We start from the raw sequence: 19,315 nt of genomic DNA, 5'->3' as shown, positions 1-19,315 counted from the left end.
TGTGTTGCAAGTTGGCTGATGCAGTAGCTGACTAACAGATTTTTTTCTTCCCTGACATGAGGTTAAGTTCCTTGAAAGCTGAGACCTGAGTACCTTTCTCTTTTGTCTTCTCCCCAACCTAGCCCCTCTGCTTTGCACTTGGTTGGCTCTTGGCCATGAGGGCCTTGTGGCTGACTCAATTTTGTTTTCTTTCTTGTCCCTGATTCCTCAGGCCCTCCCAGTGAGGCCATGTGGGCCCTGGGAGATAAGATCGCCTCCACCATCGTGGCCCAGACTCTGCAGATTCCAACCCTGCCCTGGAGTGGAAGTGGTAAGGGACCCTGAGCTTCACCTTGGGGGAACTTGTTGGCACAGTCTTGCTTATACGAGCAGGTGGGGTGACAGGAGTATGCTTTTTTAAATTCGTTCATTTAAAAAATTTAAATCATTAAACAAATGGTATAATTTCATTGTAGACAACCTACAAAATATAAGTACAAAAAGAAATAGAAATCGTTTATGATCCTATGACCCAATGTTGAACATTTATTACATTGTAGGTGTCTATCTTTCTAGCCTTTTTTCTAGACATATTCTTTAAAAAATACCAGATCTTGTATTTCTCATTTTGTGATTTTTTTTCACCGATGAATATCTTTCTATGTCAATACATACACTTTATACCATTTAAAATGCCTGCATAGGATTATATCTTTGGATGTACCGTAATTTACTGAATAATCCTCTATAGTTAGACAATTTAGGTTGTTTCCTAATTTCTAATTTTAAAAATATATAAAAGAATGGAGCTTTGATAATCTTACAGCTAAATCTGTATGTGCATTTTGATAATTTTCTTAGGATAAGTTACTAATAGTGGAATTTCTAGGACAAATTAAAACATAAACAGGAAAAGTCTCAGGAATTTTCTATTAAATTTAATTTTCTCCTCTAAAGTTGAATCTTAAATTAGGAATAGAAAATTTGTTTGTTTATTTTTGTTTGTTAAATCTTCACATGGTTTTGGAAAATAATGACTCATCTGTATTTGACTCCGTAGTTAGAATTGGGAGTTTTTTGGATTTAGGCTAATATGGTTGTTCTCTCTTGGTAGACTCAGTCTGAATTTCTTAAGCTTGATTTCCCATTCAGGGTGGAGTCTGTCCTTAAGAAAATTAAAAGTCATTGTGGGCAGCTGAAGGGACTTGTCTGTATTTTGTGGGTTCAGAGGCCCAGGTGTAGAGCTGCTTCAGCAGGGAGAGGGCCCTGTGGTTTCTGGATGGTGTATGTTTCTGCTCTTCTTGGGAGGATTCACCTTTCTTTGTGACTCTCCAGGTCTGACAGTGGAGTGGGCAGAAGATGATCTGCAGGAGGTAAAAAGAATCAGTGTCCCAGAAGATGTTTATGACCAGGGCTGTGTGAAAGACGTGGACGAGGGCTTGGAGGTAAATGCAGAGCCTCAGGACCAGGGTGCCAGAACCTTCTCCTGCTCCTAGCCGTTGGCAACCGTTCAATCTCTAAAGAGGTGTGTTTGTCCTTTGCCCCCAGGCAGCAGAAAAGATTGGTTTTCCATTGATGATCAAAGCTTCTGAAGGAGGTGGAGGAAAAGGAATCCGGAAGGCTGAGAGTGCTGAAGACTTCCCAATCCTTTTCAGACAAGTGAGCTGTTCTTGCTTCGTATTTTCCCTGTCTTTGGGAATTGCTTTAGTCAGTGTTTGGCCGCCAGATTATTTCTATAGCACTTATTCTGTAACAACTGAGAAGACACTTGCAGGAGCTGGATCTATTGCTGGGTTGTATTTTGAAGCAAATTAATACATTTTTACTCACGGAAGGCCATGGTTTGTGTTGGTTTTTACACCATTTCCTCAGATGGTTCAATTCTATGAATCAGTGTGTCTGTGAATAATTTCAGAGACACAGGGTCGAAATATCAGTTTCTCACTATATCTGCCTATTGAGGGATGGGATATTTTATACATTTTAGTGGTCTTCATATTTTTAATGTTTCTAGATGATCAGTTTTAATTGTAGGAATTAATTGTGTATGTACTTATTTGTAGCTAGTTTTCCTCTTTTAAAACGTTATGCCTATTATTAGCAATGTTTAAAAATAATTATACTGACAATATTCTCATTCTTCAAACCAACTATTTTAGTATTTGTAGGTTTTCTTCTAGACCGTGTTTGCATGTATATTTTTAAAAGGTGTATTTAGTCTACACAAGATTTTGTTCTGCATTTAAAAAATTCTAAATTGTAGGTCATGAACATTTTTACCAAGTTGTTATAGCCCTCACAATTATTTTGATGAGTGTGCAATATTTCATATGTGGCCACAGCCTTATTTATCAAACCTTCCCTTTTTTGTTAAATATTTATCCTGTTTCCATTTTCATTATTATGAATAATGCTACAATTACACTATAGTATAATATGGTATTGAATACTATAAATGACACTTAGCTTTTTTTTCTTCTTCTGAATTATTTTCTTGGATAAAGACTTGGGGAGAAGGACTTAGTTAAATAGCATGCACTTTACATGAATATATATCAGTAAATTGCTTTCTAGAAAGGTTTTACCAATTATACAGTTGTTGGCAAGATGTGAGTGTTGTGAAGTTGTGCGTTCACTACCATGGTGTCTCCATTGGGGTGTACAGGTTTTTTGGGTATTTGGGGGGAAGAATTTATTTGCAGGAAATTTGTGTTTTGCTGCAAGTTTTTACTTTCGTTTAGGTTCAAAGGATTTGTTGGTAAAAGAAACCACGCGTCACACTCATAAGCCAGTTTGTGATATTTATTAAGATACAGCAATAAGCAAGTAAGCAAAGAAAGCAAGATTATATAGGCGTATTAAAAAAGAAGGAAAAAAAAGGATTAAACAATGTTTATATCACCAGATTGGGAAACCCCCACATCCAGATCCAAGCAGTGTTGGGAAGTCCCATGAACAGCGATCTGGAGTCCCAAATGGGATTGTCCCGGGCAGTGCGTCCACTCCACGGGAGAGACTTCAGAGAGCAGTTTGGGGAAATCCTGCTTATATTACCCAGATGCAGACAGATAACATTAGTCTGTGTGCAAACGTGCAGCTGTGGTTATTTTATTAGCGCTTGGATCTCTCCTCCCAAGTCTTCGAGATGTTCTTCAGCCCTGGGAACTGGCCAGGTTCCCAAGGTCCAAGAAGCTCCAGGACTTATTTTTCTTCTTATCTGACAGTTACTAAGCACCTATCCCGTAGGCTGCACAGTTTGTGAGAGTCTGACAAATAGCCTATGCAGGGTCATTCTTCGGTCAGAGGCCCAGCAATGCCTCTGAAGCCTGAACAAGACTGTAAACCTTAATTTTCCCAATCAGTTGCGACAGCCGTACAGAGAGTTCTTGTCTGCCCCTCACCCAGTCTGCTCACTGTTAATGTCTTGTGTAACTATGCCGCATTCGTCCCCACTGTGAGATTCATGGCTTCATTTCCATTGAGTAAACTCCAGACTTGATTTGGATTTCGCCAGTTTTTCCACTAATGGCCTCTTCCTTTTGCAGGATCCAATCCCAGGTCTCACATTGCATTAGGGGTCATACAGGTTTTAAAGCTTATTTCTTTTTTTGTTTTTAAAAGTAGGCTTTATATTTTAGAGCAGTTTTAGCTCATAGCAAAATTGAGCAGAAAGTACAAAATTCCCACATGCCCCCTAACTCTACATGTGCACAGCCTCCCCCAAACTTTTTTCTTTTACTTTACGAGTGCCATAGGAAAATGTTTGTAATGTAAAAATTCAAACAAGTCAGTGATAAGTGTAAAAAAGGAAAAGTCCCTTTTCGCTATCACTTCCCAAGTCCTTCCCCTTCTCAGACATGACCACTGTTAGCAGGGGTCTCTTTCCAGCACCTTCACTGTACGTACTTTTATATAGACGTTTATACAATTGTTTAATTGTTTTTCACATAAGTGGGATCATCCCATATATTATCACAACTTTCTATTTTATTTTTTTGTACTTAATGTCTTAGAAATCATTCCATGCAAACATTTATTATCACGTCATCTTTCTTTAAGAATCTGTAGCCAACATACCTATAAGGGAATGAGTTTCAGCTATTAAAAGGATGGAATAAGTCTGTCTCTAGGTTCTGCCGTGCAGAGCTAGCTGAAGTGCAAGCTACAAGGAGAGAGAGAGAGTTTGGAATGAGGGAGAGAGAGAAAGCTACAGGGTAGTGTGTTTTGGTCCCATTTTTGTTTAAAGAAACATTCTCTATGTGTGGTATCATCTGTGTAGAAGAAAACCAGCTTGTACACCAAACTCTTTTTCCCCCAGCTTTACCGAGATATAATCAACAAATAAAATCGTATGTATTTACGGTATACAACATGATGTTGTTATGTATGTGTACGTGGCGGAATGATGACCACACTCAAGTTAGTTCACACATCCATCACTTCACCATTTGTGTGTGTGTGCTGACAACACTTAAGACTTACTCTTTTAGCAAATTTCAAATATACAATACAGTATCATTAACTGTAGTTACTGTGCTGTACACTAGATTCCCAGAAACCAAACTCTTTATGGTGCCTTATCTTTTTGTTTGTTTGTTTGTTTTTGTGACCGGTAAGGGGATCGCAACCCTTGGCTTGGTGTCGCCCGCACCACGCTCAGCCAGTGAGTGCACCGGCCATCCCTATATAGGATCTGAACCCGCAGCGGGAGTGCCGCTGCGCTCCCAGTGCCGCGCTCTCCCGAGTGAGCCACGGGGTCGGCCCTATGGTGCCTTATCTTTAAGAGATGGAATTGTGGAGAAATATCACAATTTTCACATTGTTTGGTTTGAAAAACAAGGGTGTCATGTCTTTGAGACAACGAAAGTAAAGATCAAGAATCCTGGAGGAGTACCTGAGGCATGTTACTGCTGTTGTTTCCTGCTCTCTTCAAGACTTCTGGAATCTTCCAAATGTGGTTTCCCCAAGAATAGCAAGCTGCTTTGCTTTCCCCACAGGTGCAGAGTGAGATCCCAGGCTCGCCCATCTTTCTTATGAAGCTGGCCCAGCACGCCCGCCACCTGGAGGTCCAGATCCTGGCCGACCAGTATGGGAACGCTGTGTCCCTGTTTGGGCGAGACTGCTCCATCCAGCGGCGGCATCAGAAGATCATTGAGGAGGCACCGGCCACCATCGCCATGCAGGCTGTGTTTGAGTTCATGGAGCAGGTGTGCTTGGCAGAGCTGGGGGGTAGCTGTGGGGAGAGCCATGTCAGCACAGAGTCAGCAAGAACTTTCTGTAGCCTTTTCTAGCAGGAAGGAGGGGTGGATGCCCGAAAAGAGGAGAAGGGCCCATCCTAGAGCTGATTTCAGCATCTCTCAGGTTTATTGGATTAGCTGATTGTATTAGTCCATTTCTGTGTTGCTATAACAGAATACCTAAGGCTGGGTAATTTATACAGAAAAGAGGTTTATTTGGCTTATGATTCTGGTATGGCTGCATCTGACATGGGCCTCAGGCTGCTTCTACTCATAGTGGAAAGTGGCAGGCAGCCGGCAGGTACAAGCAGATCACATGGTGAGAGGAAGCAAGAGAAAGAGAGGGGGAGGTGCCAGTGTCATTTAAACAACCAGTTTTTGCGGGAACTAATAGAGAGAACTCACTCACTACTCCCACCCCCCAGGGAGAGCATGAGGATCTGACCCCATGACTCAAACAGCTCCCAACACTGCCACATTGGGAATTAGATTTCCACATGAGTTTTGGGGGGACAATAACATCCAACCTCTATCTGTGAGGTCCCAAGGTATTTCATACACAGCGGGTCCTCTGCATGCATTTGGTGGGGGAACTGATAGTCATCATTGACTGTTCCCTGAGAAAACCACCGGCAACCCCTTGCCCTCTGCCCTGGTTTCTTTGCAGTGTGCTGTCCGCCTGGCCAAGACCGTGGGCTACGTGAGCGCAGGGACGGTTGAGTACCTCTACAGCCAGGACGGCAGCTTCCACTTCTTGGAGCTGAATCCTCGCTTGCAGGTGGAACATCCCTGCACAGAAATGATCGCCGACGTCAACCTGCCAGCCGCCCAGCTACAGGCGAGGAAAAGCTGGGGTGGGGTGGGGGGGCATGTCCTTCTCTGATTAGTCCTTCCTGTTCATTGCTTGGCTGTCTGTCCCTGGGGAATGACTGTTCTGATGTGTGTGTAGCATTGGGAGCCATGAAAATGGAGAGCCTTTGGTGAAGTGCTTTGTCACCTTTCTCTGGCCATAGAGCCATTTGAGAGACAGGAAAATGCTATGGACCTTTCCCTGGGAAAATAGATTTTATATAATCTCAGGACATTCAGTGGACCCCTGATATCCGTTCATAGACCCAGAGAAGTATTTCTTAATCTATCTTTTTAAACACCCTCCCCACCGACCCCCCAAGAAGCCCTTCTGGACATTTTTTATCCTAATCCCTCCCTCGTGAAATTTTAATTTCACAAAGATACTATATATCTGTTTGGGTACTGTAGATATCTCTGTGCTTTATACATAAAAAGTAAGATTTTTTTCACTGCTCATGAACAAATATTTGCCATCTTGGGGGCAGTGTCACCCTGTTAAGAATACATGACCCAGAGTTACGAACTCTTAGTTTAATGGGAACTCTTGCCTTTTTTTTTTTATTAATGTCTCCTTTTTTTCCTTCCTTCCTTCCTTCCGAAGAATTTTTATTTAAAAACATTTTTATCTATTCATTTTTTTAGTTTGAAAAGTTTTAGAGAAGTTGTGAGAATAATACAATTAATACCCATATACCCTGCACTAGATCCACCCATTTGCTCATTTACTTTCTATTTGTTTTTATGATTTTTTTGACTCAATCCTTTGAGAGCTGGTTTGACTGAACCTTCGTGACATGTGGCCTCTGAATACTTCAGTCTAAGGATCTCCTAAGAACAAGGCAGTCTGGTACAACACCACAAATATAACCACGACATGGGAAATACAGCATTCATACCACATATTTAACTAATATACTGACCACATTAAAAATATTCCCAATTGTTCCAGTAATGTCTCTTTATGGCTGTTTTTGTTTGTTTGCTTTTTAAAATCAGGGTCCAACCCAGAAGACATATTCATTCATTTCATTGTCGTGTGTCTTTAGTCTCATGAATCGGGAACTATTCCCCAGTCTTATTTTTTCCATTCTTGACCCTGGTGTGTTTGAAGTGTTCAGGCAGAATGTCCTTCACTTTGGATTTGTCTGGTTGTTTCCTCCTGATTAAATTCAAGCATTCTGGCAGAGTGTCACACAGGTAATGATGTGTCCTTCTTAGTACGTTCCATTGGGAGGCACAGGATGTTAAATTTGGTCATATGGTTAAGCTGGTGTCCATAATTGTCTGCTTTTTACTTGTTCTTTATGCCTAGCTTTCCCTGCATCCTTTAAAAAACCTCCTTTCACTCTCAACCCAACACTGTTACATCTCGCCTTCTGTAGCACTAAAATGTCTAACTTTTCTTTGATGCGCATATTTCTTGTCATGTGATAACCTGGTGAATGTTGCCTCTTTCCCCAACTACACTACGTGCTCTGTGGGGGCAGAGTCACGCCTTATGGCTTTTTCTCTCTGTGCCTCTCCTGCCACGGAGCAGCACAGCGTTGTATATGCAGTCACTGCTCAGTCTCTCCGAAATCATTGACTAAGCCACCTCCTCCATCACATCTACCACTGTGCTCTGCAGTTTGGGGCTGGGTTCTAGTGGGACTGACAGTGTGAGATGGATTTCTTCATTTTAGATCGCCATGGGTGTGCCGCTGCATCGGCTGAAGGATATCCGGCTTCTGTATGGAGAATCGCCATGGGGGGTGACACCCATTTCTTTTGAAACCCCTTCGAACCCTCCCCTCGCTCGAGGCCATGTCATTGCAGCCAGAATCACCAGTGAAAACCCAGATGAGGCAAGTGTGGCCACCATCTCAAATCTCCCATGTGAGACAGACCCCAGACGTTAACCTTAGAGGGAGTACACAGTTGTCCAGGCTTCTCAGCTTACAGATGAGGCAACTGAGGTGCCGGAAGAGCCGTGTCATGGATTATTGGATTATAGGATGTGTAGTGTGTGCCAGGCTCTGGCATATTTTTCACACGTCTTGTTGCTCACTTATGTGACAGCATCGCCGCTGGGCATTGTAACCCTGCATTACAGCCTACGAGGTTGGGGTAACTTGCTTAATGCCTCAACCTGGGACCTGCTGAGGCCATGACCGAGCCCATTGGTGGACTCCAAAGACCATGCCCATGTTTGGAACAAGCTGCAAGGTTTAGAGCCTGGGTCCTTGGATTTCTGGCCCCACACACTTTTTGCTGCAATATAGAGTCCCTTTGTGACTTGTTCTTACTTGTGTCTTAAAAAACGAACCAACTGGCAGCTATCACACTTTACGTGCTTACTGACTGTAGTGGTCTGTTTGTGTTGCTATAACAGAAATAACTGAGACTGGGTAATTTATAAAGAACAGAGTTTTATTTGGCTTACAATTCTGGGACAGCTGCTTCTGGCATGGGCCTCAGGCTGCTTCTACTCATGGCAGAAAGCGGCAGGTACAAGCAGATCACATGGCGAGAGGAAGCAAGAGAGACAGAGGGGAGGTGCTAGGGTCTTTTAAACAACCAGCTCTTGCAGGAACTAATAGAGCAAGAACTCACTCATTAATCCCCCCACCTAGGGAGAGCATTAATCCATTCATGAGTGATCTGCCCCCATGACCCAAACAGCTTCCAACACTGTCACATTGGGGATCAGATTTCCACATGAGTTTTAGGGGGACAACACATCCAAACTCTATCACTGACCATTGATTGTCACAGGACTCGTTAACCTACTGCAATTTAATTGTTTAATTATTGCCATCAAGAAACTTGGAGTAAGAGGAGTTTCCTTTGCCTGCCCCCCCCACCCCCCAACCTCCCTTAATTAAAGAATTTTAAGGTATGGTAGCTGTATTATTTTGAAGTCTGTGGCTGCAAACAAAACACTGTCTCTGGTGGATAAGCAGTTTTTCAGATGGTTGATGGCTTATGCACAGGTGCTTGGGAGGATGGGGAACCATTTTTGGAAACAGTCTATGCACCTGGAACTCTCCATCTCTTGCCTCCAGACACCTCTGCCAAAATGAGTGCGTGCTTAATTCAAGAGCCCTAATCCCAGTGAGAGGGTCCACATCACGTCTACCCACCCTTACCAAAATTGCACCCAGAGGGAGACAGGCCATACCCCCGAAGGGAATCCCGTGTGTGTTGGAAACAGCAAGGGCCCCACCTGGCCTACACTAGACCTCTTCACCTGCGACAATTTTCATCATCTAGGGTTGGAAATGTAACCACTCTTCACCTTTATTTAAACTTTTTATTATCGAGACTGTTAAGCGTATAAAATCAGAATGTACCTTCACCCAGCTCCAACAACCATCAGCACTGGCCCATGTCATATCTGCGCCTCCTCCCCCATCCCAGCTTAGCTACTGTCATTTTTTTTTATACAGTTTTTTTGAAGTAAAAATTACAGACATTGAAGTACTCACATGAATACACCCATGAATGGATGCACCCATGCTGTTTACAAGAGATGTCAATGTTTTATTGATCGCCCTAAGCTTTTTGTGGCAGTAGGGGTTCTTGGGTCTTTCTAAGATTGAATTTCAATGAAAATGTATACAGAAGAATGATTTTTTCCATTTTGCTTTTTCTGTCTGGGCTCCAGGGGTTTAAGCCGAGCTCTGGGACGGTCCAGGAACTGAATTTCCGCAGCAGCAAGAACGTGTGGGGTTACTTCAGCGTGGCTGCTACCGGAGGCTTACATGAGTTTGCTGATTCCCAGTTTGGACACTGCTTCTCCTGGGGAGAGAACCGGGAAGAGGCCATTTCGTCAGTATTTTCTGTCCTTCCTTCCTTCCTCCTTCCCTCCCTCTTTTCCTCCCTTCCTTTCTTCCTTTAAGAAACTAAAAGTTCCCCCGTGGTTTCCGATGCAGTGGCACTGTAGGAGACCAAGGGAGGTAAGCCACAGGGCAGACCTCATTTAAAATATCCTGTGCTTCAAGTCCAAGAACAAAGTCTGCCCTTTTCCTTTATTGGAGATTCATAAAGTAAAACGATTGCACCAAGGCCATTTGGTCTTGAGCTTATAAGAGGTTTTGGAGGTCCAAAGAATGTTCAGGGTGACACCAAAAGTTTAAAAGATGCTGAGTTCTATAGCTGAAAAAACAGGGGGGAGAGACTCCTTTACATTTAAACCTCATAAATAGTTCCCTTGTTGGCTATATTTCACTCCTGAGACTAAATTTCCTAGGGGTGTGTTCTGCTCTGACCCACTCACCACACTGAGGCCCATGACAGCAGTCCTGTGTCCCCCGCTCTTACCATAGTTTCTTCAGTGCTGAGAAACCCACATTGACAAAGGGACTCCCAAATTCTGAAACACCACATCTTACACTGCTTCTGCCTTGACATTGGCACAGAAAGGTAAAAAACCAGTGCACTTTGTAATTAAACATTCTTGAGTAGGTGGATGAGTGCATGGTTAACTGGGTGGGTGGAAAGATCCCAAAAGCATTGTGAACATTTCATTAAAAAAACTTTAAAATCTCTCCCGGGGTTCTTAGCTATGAATTAAATTAAATTTGGCAGTTTCAATGAGCGGGCTTTCTTTGCCAGCTTAGAACGATTACTTTTAATTAAGCTCAGTGAAAAATTGAGATCCCTGAAGCTTAGGGAAGATTATTTGCAACACGTAAGACTTAATAGGAAGAGGAGGGAGACAGGTCAGTGGGCCCAGCCTGCTCCAAAAGATGACCCGTGGCTTGTCCCATACTGTGGGTGACCAGAAGCAACTGCAAGAGAATTTGGAGGGAAAAATTCCAGCTTTTCTTATTGCTATAGATCAAAGTCCATAGGGGGCAACTGTCCTGGTTTTCCAGGAACTGGTTTCCCAGGATGAAAGACTTCTCAGTGCTAAACCTGGGAGTGGCCTGAGCAAATGGGGACAAGTTGGTCACCCTTGAATCTAGTGGCTTAACTGTCGGATCCAGGTCTTGGCTCACAGTTGACTTCTCACAGCCTGTTGACACCCTCGTTTGACCTCACTGGGTCTTCATTTTTGTCACCCCCCAAATGGGATCGTAGTCGGCCTTCCCCCGCAGTTGCTGACAGCACGCAGGAATGCTGAAACAGAGGTGGAGGCTTTCTCTCCCAGGAAGAAAACCTTTCTTTAGTGCATCCCTCCCAACACTCTCATTCCATAGGGAGTGGAGGTTTGCTCTGTGAGCTGGTGCTTCTTGAGGGCGGAGACAGCCAGGGTGCGCACCAGGCCCCAATGCCGTGTGTCAGCAGCACCCACCACAGGTGTACCCTGTGCCCCTGGACAGAGCAGCTGTGTGGACAGCCAGAGGGTGGCACCAGCTCTGTGGACAGGAGGAGATTTGAACAGGTCAAGGGGGAGACGGAGGTAGAGTGACTGGTGCTCTCTCTATTAATAATTAATTGTTATTATAGTTAATAATAATTATAATAACAGTTCTTAATCACGTTCATGGCAGCTAACATTTGTTGATCCATGGCATGTGTTCTACACGGATAGTCTCATTTTGCTTATCAAACACCCACAGACAGTCGGGGTTATTTCCCCATTTTCCAGATGAGGAAACTGAGGCTGAGAGAGGTTGTCACTTGTCCAGGATTACTAAGCCAGTACATGGAGGGGGCTGAGATCAACACCAGGTGGTGACACTGGGAGCCCTCCCTTAACTCCTGTGTTTTTCTGGCACTGTGAGAACCCCGTCATGAAATGACCAGAACTCTGTTGACACGTGTACAAGCTGGGAAAGCAATCTGTGTGCATTTCTTCTCAAGGAACATGGTGGTGGCTTTGAAGGAACTGTCCATTCGGGGTGACTTCAGGACCACTGTGGAATATCTCATTAACCTTCTGGAGACCGAGAGCTTCCAGAACAATGACATCGACACCGGCTGGTTGGACCACCTCATCGCCCAGAAAGTGCAGGTAGGGAGCTGCCCGCGCCTCCCCTCCGGGTGGCAGGAGGCTCCCCGCAGATACTGAAGTGCAGAGTCTTTCCTAGGCCGAGAAGCCGGATATCATGCTCGGGGTGGTGTGCGGGGCCTTAAACGTGGCAGATGTGATGTTCAGAACCTGCATGACCGATTTCTTACACTCGCTGGAAAGGTAGGGCGTGCGGGCAGTTCTTGCCCCTCTTGTGCTGTGTGTCAGTGTCATGGAAGCAGGACATGCTGTATTTGGGTGGCCATTCAGTCATCAGGCAATTGGTGAACCCCTCCCACAGGCTTTCCTGGGCCTCCCTTGAAGAGGCCAAGGGTGGGGGTGGGGGACGGGATTCCAGAGGCCAAGGCAGCAGTCGACTTGAGACAGTTATGGGCAGATTCATGCTGATTTGGGTAAGGTACGCCATAACACTTACCTCTAAGGAGGTGGATTTGAGAAGCAAAGTAAATTAAAGGTCATCTCTACAAAGGGTTTCTTTCCCTGACCCTCACATGAATCACACAGTGACCAGTGAAATGGACTAGAATGGAAAGTGCCAGGTGCTCACTAGAGGATAGGCCCGGGTTTCTCCCCCTCTGCACCACTGACATCTTGCACTGGATCATTCTTTACCGTGGGGGCTGTCCCGTGCATTGTAGGATGTTTACCAGCATCCCTGGCCTCTGTCCACTAGATGCCAGGAGCAGCTCTTACCCCAAGTCGAGACAATCAGATATGTCTTCAGACATTAGGGACCAAATGGCCCCTGGTTGAGAACCACTGTGATAGGTAAATGAAACTACCAAAAAGAAAATAAAAGGGTAAACATTTCTAGCAATGGGTTATTGTGCTTTTGAATGGTAATAGAATCACAGTCCTCACTCTGGTTTCTTTCATCACCAGGTGGCATGATCCCCACATAGAGAATTTTCCTAAGAGGCAGCCATTATGGATTTTGCTCCTGAAAAGCCTTTTTAAAAGTTCACATTCTTCAGCAAGTGCTGATTCCTTAAGTTCTGAGGAATGTCAGGTTCCTTGAGATGATCTCTGTTCTGTGCCTTTTAATCAGACTTAGTTTTTTTAGTGCGGTCAGGTCTGTTGTTGCTCAGGAAAGGCAAAGAGGTGGGTGATTTTTAAATCCAGAGGATGGCACAGAGTCCTCAGTCCCTCCCGTGGCTGACCACAGGTGTCTTCTTTCAGGGGCCAGGTCCTCCCAGCAGATTCTCTTCTGAACATTGTGGACGTGGAGTTAATTTATGGAGGTGTCAAGTACATTCTCAAGGTAAAGGCCCCTGTGCTTCTTTGATGTCTGCAACACTTTGCGGGCTTGAGGGAATTTGTTTTATTTCTTCCACAATCCATCCCTGGAGTGGATTTTCTCATGCTTGAATCTGAGCATTTGTGTTCGTCAGGGATCCCCATGTAGTCCAAGACCTTGAAACCCAGACACTTTGGGTTTCAGAACGTGTAAGGTTCAGCAATGTGCAGAGGGGACAATGGCGTGTGTATGAATTTCCTGTGGCTACTGTGACAAAGTGCTACAAACTGGTGGCTTAAAACAATAGAAATTTATGCTGTCACAGTTCTGGAAGTCAGATGTCCAAGATCAAGGTGTCAGCTGGGCCTCTGTGGGCACTAGGGAAGGATCTGTTCCAGGCCTTCATAGCTTTTGGTGGTTTCTGGCAATCCTCAGCATTCCTTGGCTTGTGGATGCATTTCTCCAGTCTCTGCGTCTGTCTTCACACGGCATTTTTCCTCTGCGTCTGCCTGTCTGTGTCTTACATTGTGCTCCATCTGTGCCTGTCCTGTGACTCTTCTCCTCTTGTAAGAACACTAGTCATTTTAGATTTAGTGCCTACACTAATCCAGTATGATTTCATCTTAATTTAACCAATTACATCTGGAAAGACCCTATTTCCAAATAAGGTCATATTCTGAGGTTCCTGGAAGGCCAGGATTTTGGGGGACACTATTCAGCCCAGTGCAGAACATGAGCAGGGCCTTAGCAGAGCTGGCACAGTGGTCTGTTTCCAGGGACTGTGAGGCTGGTTTTGTTCTCTGTCTCTGCACCAAGAATCCACGTGTGGATTTCTAGCCTTCCCTGGTCCATTGCCAGCATCCCTGGAGCTTACACCAGTTGCTCTCCTCTGTCGGAAGTGTCTAGTTACCCTTCCCGGGCCATCTGAGGTCAATTCAGCAGACAGTGTCTGAGAATAGATGAGATGCACGGGCACAGGGTGAGGCTTGGGGGCTCCCCACTTGGGGGACATTTAGTCTGTTGCACTAGGCCACTGGTGAAGTCTCCCGGGCTGCTTCACCCAGAGTGACAGCCCATCTCCCTGCCACGCAGGGTGGCCTTGCTTGCAGCTGATGCTTGGAGACAGGACTCAAAAGGAAGCTTGCAGCCCCAGAGGGCACATGGTCAGTGAGAGATGGCTGGACAGGGACTGTGTCTGTGGCCAGCAGCCATTAGCCTCCCCATGGGGCAGGAGTGTCTCACTGACTCCAGACCCTCTCCAGCTGTTCCCTTGGGGTGAGGGCAGAAGCTAGAGGGATGGAGGTGCCCACCCCACCACTCCTGCAGTGGACAACCAGCCCTGCTTGTTGTCAGAGGGACGAAACAGTGTTCTGGGAACACATGCTTATCCAGGCAGTGACATGGAGCCTGTCCCCACAGGTGGCCCGGCAGTCTCTGACCATGTTCGTTCTCATCATGAATGGCTGTCACATTGAAATTGATGCCCACCGGCTGAATGATGGTGGGCTGCTGCTATCCTACAATGGCAACAGCTACACCACCTACCTGAAGGAAGAGGTCGACAGGTGCGTGGGGGTGCCTGTCCCCCCAGTCTGGGTGTGAAGAGCCATCTTCTCCCACAGGAGTTGAAAACACAAAGCTGACCTGTGTGCATATCCAAGGGTCTTAGATAAGGTCCATCTCTGGTAATTTCTGGGTATGCATGAAGAGGTTAGTTTCTAGTTTGGAATTCCATGCAACTGGCAGACATTTAGGGAAGGATCCCAGGAGGCCCTTTTCTAGTAGCCTGGGGAGATTCAGAACTGATGGGATGTGACTCCTAGCTCTGCAGCCCACCACCTCCTGTGTCTGGGCTGCAGTGTCCCCACCCATCTGAGTGGATGCATCCATGCAGTTAGTGAAGCAGCTATTTATCGAGCTACTTCATGCCAGGCATTGGGCTGGGTGTTGGGGTAGCATCATGGTCACGTCTCGTGGGGCTTTGAGCCCATTGAGGAAGATGACATATTAAATAAGCAGACGATGGTGGGAAAGGTAAAATACTGGATATTCTGGAAGCACAGGAGCATCATGAGATAGGCCCCAAAGATCGACTGCTCCAGTGTGTCTGACCACACTGAGATCACGCCACGTACACAACGAGATTCTCCCTGGCCAAGGAGAATACAGCATAAGGGGTGCCAGAGGCACCATGCCGGAAAAAGCTTCACCTGGAGAGTGGAGACTCCCTTCTCAATCCTCAGTATTTTGGAAGAAGGTGGAGTAGGCTCATGCCAGAGCTGTGTTTTAGCACGTCTTTTTTAACCCGTGTTCTGTCTGCCGAGAATACTCAAGATTTATAATAGGCTCTCCCCGGTGCAGTTATAAGGTGGAGGCTGAGAGTCAGTAAATATTTATTGAATATTATTGTCGATTGCTTTCTCTTTGCCAGGGCCTGTTGGGATTATGTCAGCAGTTTTCAACCAAAAAAGGGGCACATACTTTGTTCACCCAAATCACTCCCAATATCTCTGTGATAAATGTCAAACACCGTTGTTTGCGACTGTAGAGTCCCCAAACCTGTACAGAGGGTGACACTCGCGGCCACCATTAGGAAAGGGGAAATACTGTCAAAGGCTGCCTCGGCTTGCTGAGTCGATAGTCCTTATCAGCCTCCTCCTGTCTCCCAGTTACCGAATTACCATTGGCAACAAGACATGTGTGTTTGAGAAGGAGAATGATCCCACTGTCCTGAGGTCCCCCTCGGCTGGGAAGCTGATGCAGTACACTGTGGAGGACGGGGGCCACGTCGAGGCTGGGAGCAGCTACGCCGAGGTGGAGGTAACCACAGAGCCAGCCCCTGGGGGTGGGGGGTCTGCTGCCAGCCTCCCCTCAACCCCCACCCCCTTGGCATTGTCCATATCTGAGCAAACAGGCTACTGTCTGCAGATTCCGAAGAGATCTAGTCTGGGAGGTTCAGCCCAAATTCCCTGCAGTACTCAAAAGGAAAACCTCAAAAAATGCACACCTCCCCAGGAAAGAGTAAGAACTGATTTATCATAATGAGGGTGATGAATTAAAAGTGTTAAGCCAACACTGCAAAGCTTCACGTGGCAAGTGCTGCTCTGTGCTTTTTACCTATCTTTACTTCTTTTAATCTTCCCACAATCATATGAGGATGCAAATGTGATCCCATTTATGAAGGAACCAGGCCCAGCCAGGTCCTCATAAGTGGAAACTAAAAAAATAAACAAATAAGTAAAAAAAGAAAGAAAGGAAGATACAACAATCACAATAATTCATTGAACTTTCAAAAGGAGAGAACAGAACTGAGGCCACCAGAGATGGGAAAGGGAGAGGGGGAGGAGGGTTAGCAAGAAATTGGTAAAGGGCCACAAAATATGATTATATTATGTAATGTTGAATGAACTAATTATCCTGATGTGAGCATCACATATTGCACATAAGCATTGCTGTTCAATGCTGTATCCCATAGAGATGTACAATCAATTACGTTTCAATTAAAAAAAAAAAAGAAAGAAATCTGCTCAAGGTCACGTAGGCCAGGATTCAAACCTGGCCTGCATTCTATGCTGCCAAGGGAAATAATAGTGATAATGGCAATGGAAATACAGCAATAATAGTAGCCAATGTGTAGTGACCTCCTGGCATGTGCTAGGTTGTTCATCTTGTGTAGTCCTTATAAGAGCCCTATGGTGAGACTGTCACTAGTCCCCATTTTACATTTGGGGAAACTGAGGCTCAGAGAGGGGAAGGCACTTTCTGGAAATCACAGAGGTGATGAATGGGGGTCCTGGGATTCCAGCCCAAGCCCTGCTGACTTGGGTGCCCAAGATGAGAACTGTCAAGCAAAGATCCCGCACAGGCCCGACTCTGCAGCCAACACAACAGTAACAAAACTCTGCCGTATGTATTTCCAGGCACTCAGGGAGGCAGATTAAAGGGGCTGATGTCTGTACTGTGAGCAGATTCTTCATTTCATGAAGTGTTCCCCAGAGAGTTTTCTCGCCTTTAAAAAAAGGAGCCGTTCACAAAATGTTTGATTTATACAGCACATTTTAGGAATGTGTATATTAATCACCCTGCATAATATGGTTTAACTGTATTTCTAAGAGCCTTTCCTTTGAAGATAAATGATCAGTTTCCATATCTGTAGAATGGGAATAATAAACACCCACCCTCTTGCTGGCCTGTGGATTGAGATAATTCATGAACAGCACTGTGCCTGTTGCCGAGCAGGCTTCCAATAAATTCTATCCTTCCTGCTCAAATGCTGCCCAGGGAGTTATGCTATTTCAGTGACACAGTCCCTGCTCCTGGGTCACTCATTCTGAGTGATTCCAGGTGTCACTCACACAGGCCAGTCCCTCTGAGCTCTATCTTATTTCTTCTTTCTGCAAAACAGGTGATGAAGATGATCATGACCCTGAACGTGCAGGAAAGTGGCCGGGTGAAGTACATCAAGCGTCCGGGGGCCGTGCTGGAAGCAGGCTGTGTGGTGGCCAGGCTGGAGCTCGATGACCCGTCTAAAGTGCACCCGGTATGTGGCACCTCGTCCCATGTGCTCAGGCTGGTGCAGGCGCACTCACAGCTACCGGCTCAGTGAGACAAGTAGACTTGAGGCCCCCAGTTCTTCTCCTGCCTCCACTCACCACCTGAAGACTAGGCTCACCCAGCAGCAGGGTGATGATGTGACATACAGGCGACTGTGCCCGTCTTTCCTCAAATCCCTCTCTGTGGCTCATCATCCTACTCAGAGTAAAACCCAAGTTCTTCTGATGACCTTTAAGACCCCAGATGAGCTGTCCCCTAGTTTCTTCTCTGACTTCCAGCTCTGTCCCTCTCCCCCTCGCTTAACTGAGCCTGCTGGCCCGCTCCCACCTGTGGGCTGTTCCCTCTGCCTGGAAGGACCTGCCCCCGGACACGCATTCGCAGGCTCACTCTCTCGCCTCCTGTGAGCTTTTACTCAAATGTCATCCCCTGGGAGGCCTTCCGTGTCCTCCCCTTTTTAATAGTCTTTATTTTTTAACACAGTTTTAGATTTACAGAAGAATTATTTAGAGAGTATAAAGAGTTCGCATTTATCCTGCATCAAGTTTCCATGTTAACTATTATGAAATTAGTTCTTATTATGAATTAATTTTCATTAAGTAACTATTATTAATTAAACCATTATTGCAATAGTATGGATAAACAAAATGTGGTATATCCATACAATGGAATATTTTTCAGCCCTCAAAAAGAAGAAAATTCTGACACATGCTACAACATGGATGAACCTTGAGGACATTGTGCTAAGCAAAATAAGCCAGTCACGAAAGGACAAATACTGTATGATTCTGCTTATGTGAGGTGCCTTCAGTTGTCAGATTCCTAGAGGCAGAAAGTAGATTGGTGACTGCCAGGGACTAGGGGAAGTATTGTCCATTTGTTGTAATTAATGAATTAATATTGATACATTATTATTATTAACTGAAATCCGTGCTTTACTCAGATTTCCTTAGTTTTTTAAAATTGTGGTTAAATATACATAACAAAATATACCATCTTGACCATTTTTAAGTGTACTGTTCAGTGGCATTAAGTACGTTCACACTGTTGGCAGCCATCACCACTGTCATCTCCAGAACTCTTTTCTTCTTGCAAATCTGAAACTCCACACCCATTAACCAGTAACTCTCGTTCCCCAGCCCCTGGCACCCACCATTCTACTTTCTGTCCCTAGGAATTTGATGACTCTAAGCACCTCATATAAGTGGAATCATACAGTATTTGTCCTTTGGTGACTGGCTTATTTCACTTAGCATAATGTCCTCAAGCTTCTTCATGTTGTAGCATGGGTAAGAATTTTCTTCTTTTTGAGGGCTGAATAATATTCCATTGTATGTCTATACCACATTTTGTTTATCCATTCATCCATCAATGGACCCTTGTGTTGTTTCTATACTTTGGCTATTGTGAATAGTGCTGCTGTGATCATGCATATATGATTTCACTAGTGATTACCTGATGTCCAGGGTCCCATTATTAGAACATTGTCCCAGATTAGAA

General features: G+C 45.0%; 1 protein-coding gene across 2 annotated transcripts in view; it reads left to right on the top strand.

Moving 5' to 3' along the window:
- The window catches only part of ACACB (acetyl-CoA carboxylase beta), a 117,506-nt gene that overhangs the window by 49,767 nt on the left and 48,424 nt on the right, over positions 1 to 19,315 (top strand). For both annotated transcript variants that reach the window (XM_063088084.1, XM_063088083.1), the window contains exons 7-19: positions 212 to 310; positions 1,315 to 1,424; positions 1,528 to 1,638; positions 4,977 to 5,186; positions 5,884 to 6,054; positions 7,751 to 7,912; positions 9,715 to 9,878; positions 11,859 to 12,009; positions 12,086 to 12,189; positions 13,207 to 13,288; positions 14,684 to 14,829; positions 15,934 to 16,084; positions 17,670 to 17,804. In XM_063088084.1, the coding sequence (XP_062944154.1) occupies positions 212 to 310; positions 1,315 to 1,424; positions 1,528 to 1,638; positions 4,977 to 5,186; positions 5,884 to 6,054; positions 7,751 to 7,912; positions 9,715 to 9,878; positions 11,859 to 12,009; positions 12,086 to 12,189; positions 13,207 to 13,288; positions 14,684 to 14,829; positions 15,934 to 16,084; positions 17,670 to 17,804 (1,796 nt within the window). The remainder of the gene's footprint in view (positions 1 to 211; positions 311 to 1,314; positions 1,425 to 1,527; positions 1,639 to 4,976; positions 5,187 to 5,883; positions 6,055 to 7,750; positions 7,913 to 9,714; positions 9,879 to 11,858; positions 12,010 to 12,085; positions 12,190 to 13,206; positions 13,289 to 14,683; positions 14,830 to 15,933; positions 16,085 to 17,669; positions 17,805 to 19,315) is intronic.

This window comes from Cynocephalus volans, chromosome 2 (genome assembly GCF_027409185.1).
Source record: "Cynocephalus volans isolate mCynVol1 chromosome 2, mCynVol1.pri, whole genome shotgun sequence".
NCBI classification, from domain to species: Eukaryota; Metazoa; Chordata; class Mammalia; order Dermoptera; family Cynocephalidae; genus Cynocephalus; species Cynocephalus volans.
The sequence above is the reverse complement of the archived record's forward strand: the minus strand, read 5'-3'. Positions and strand labels throughout refer to the sequence as shown.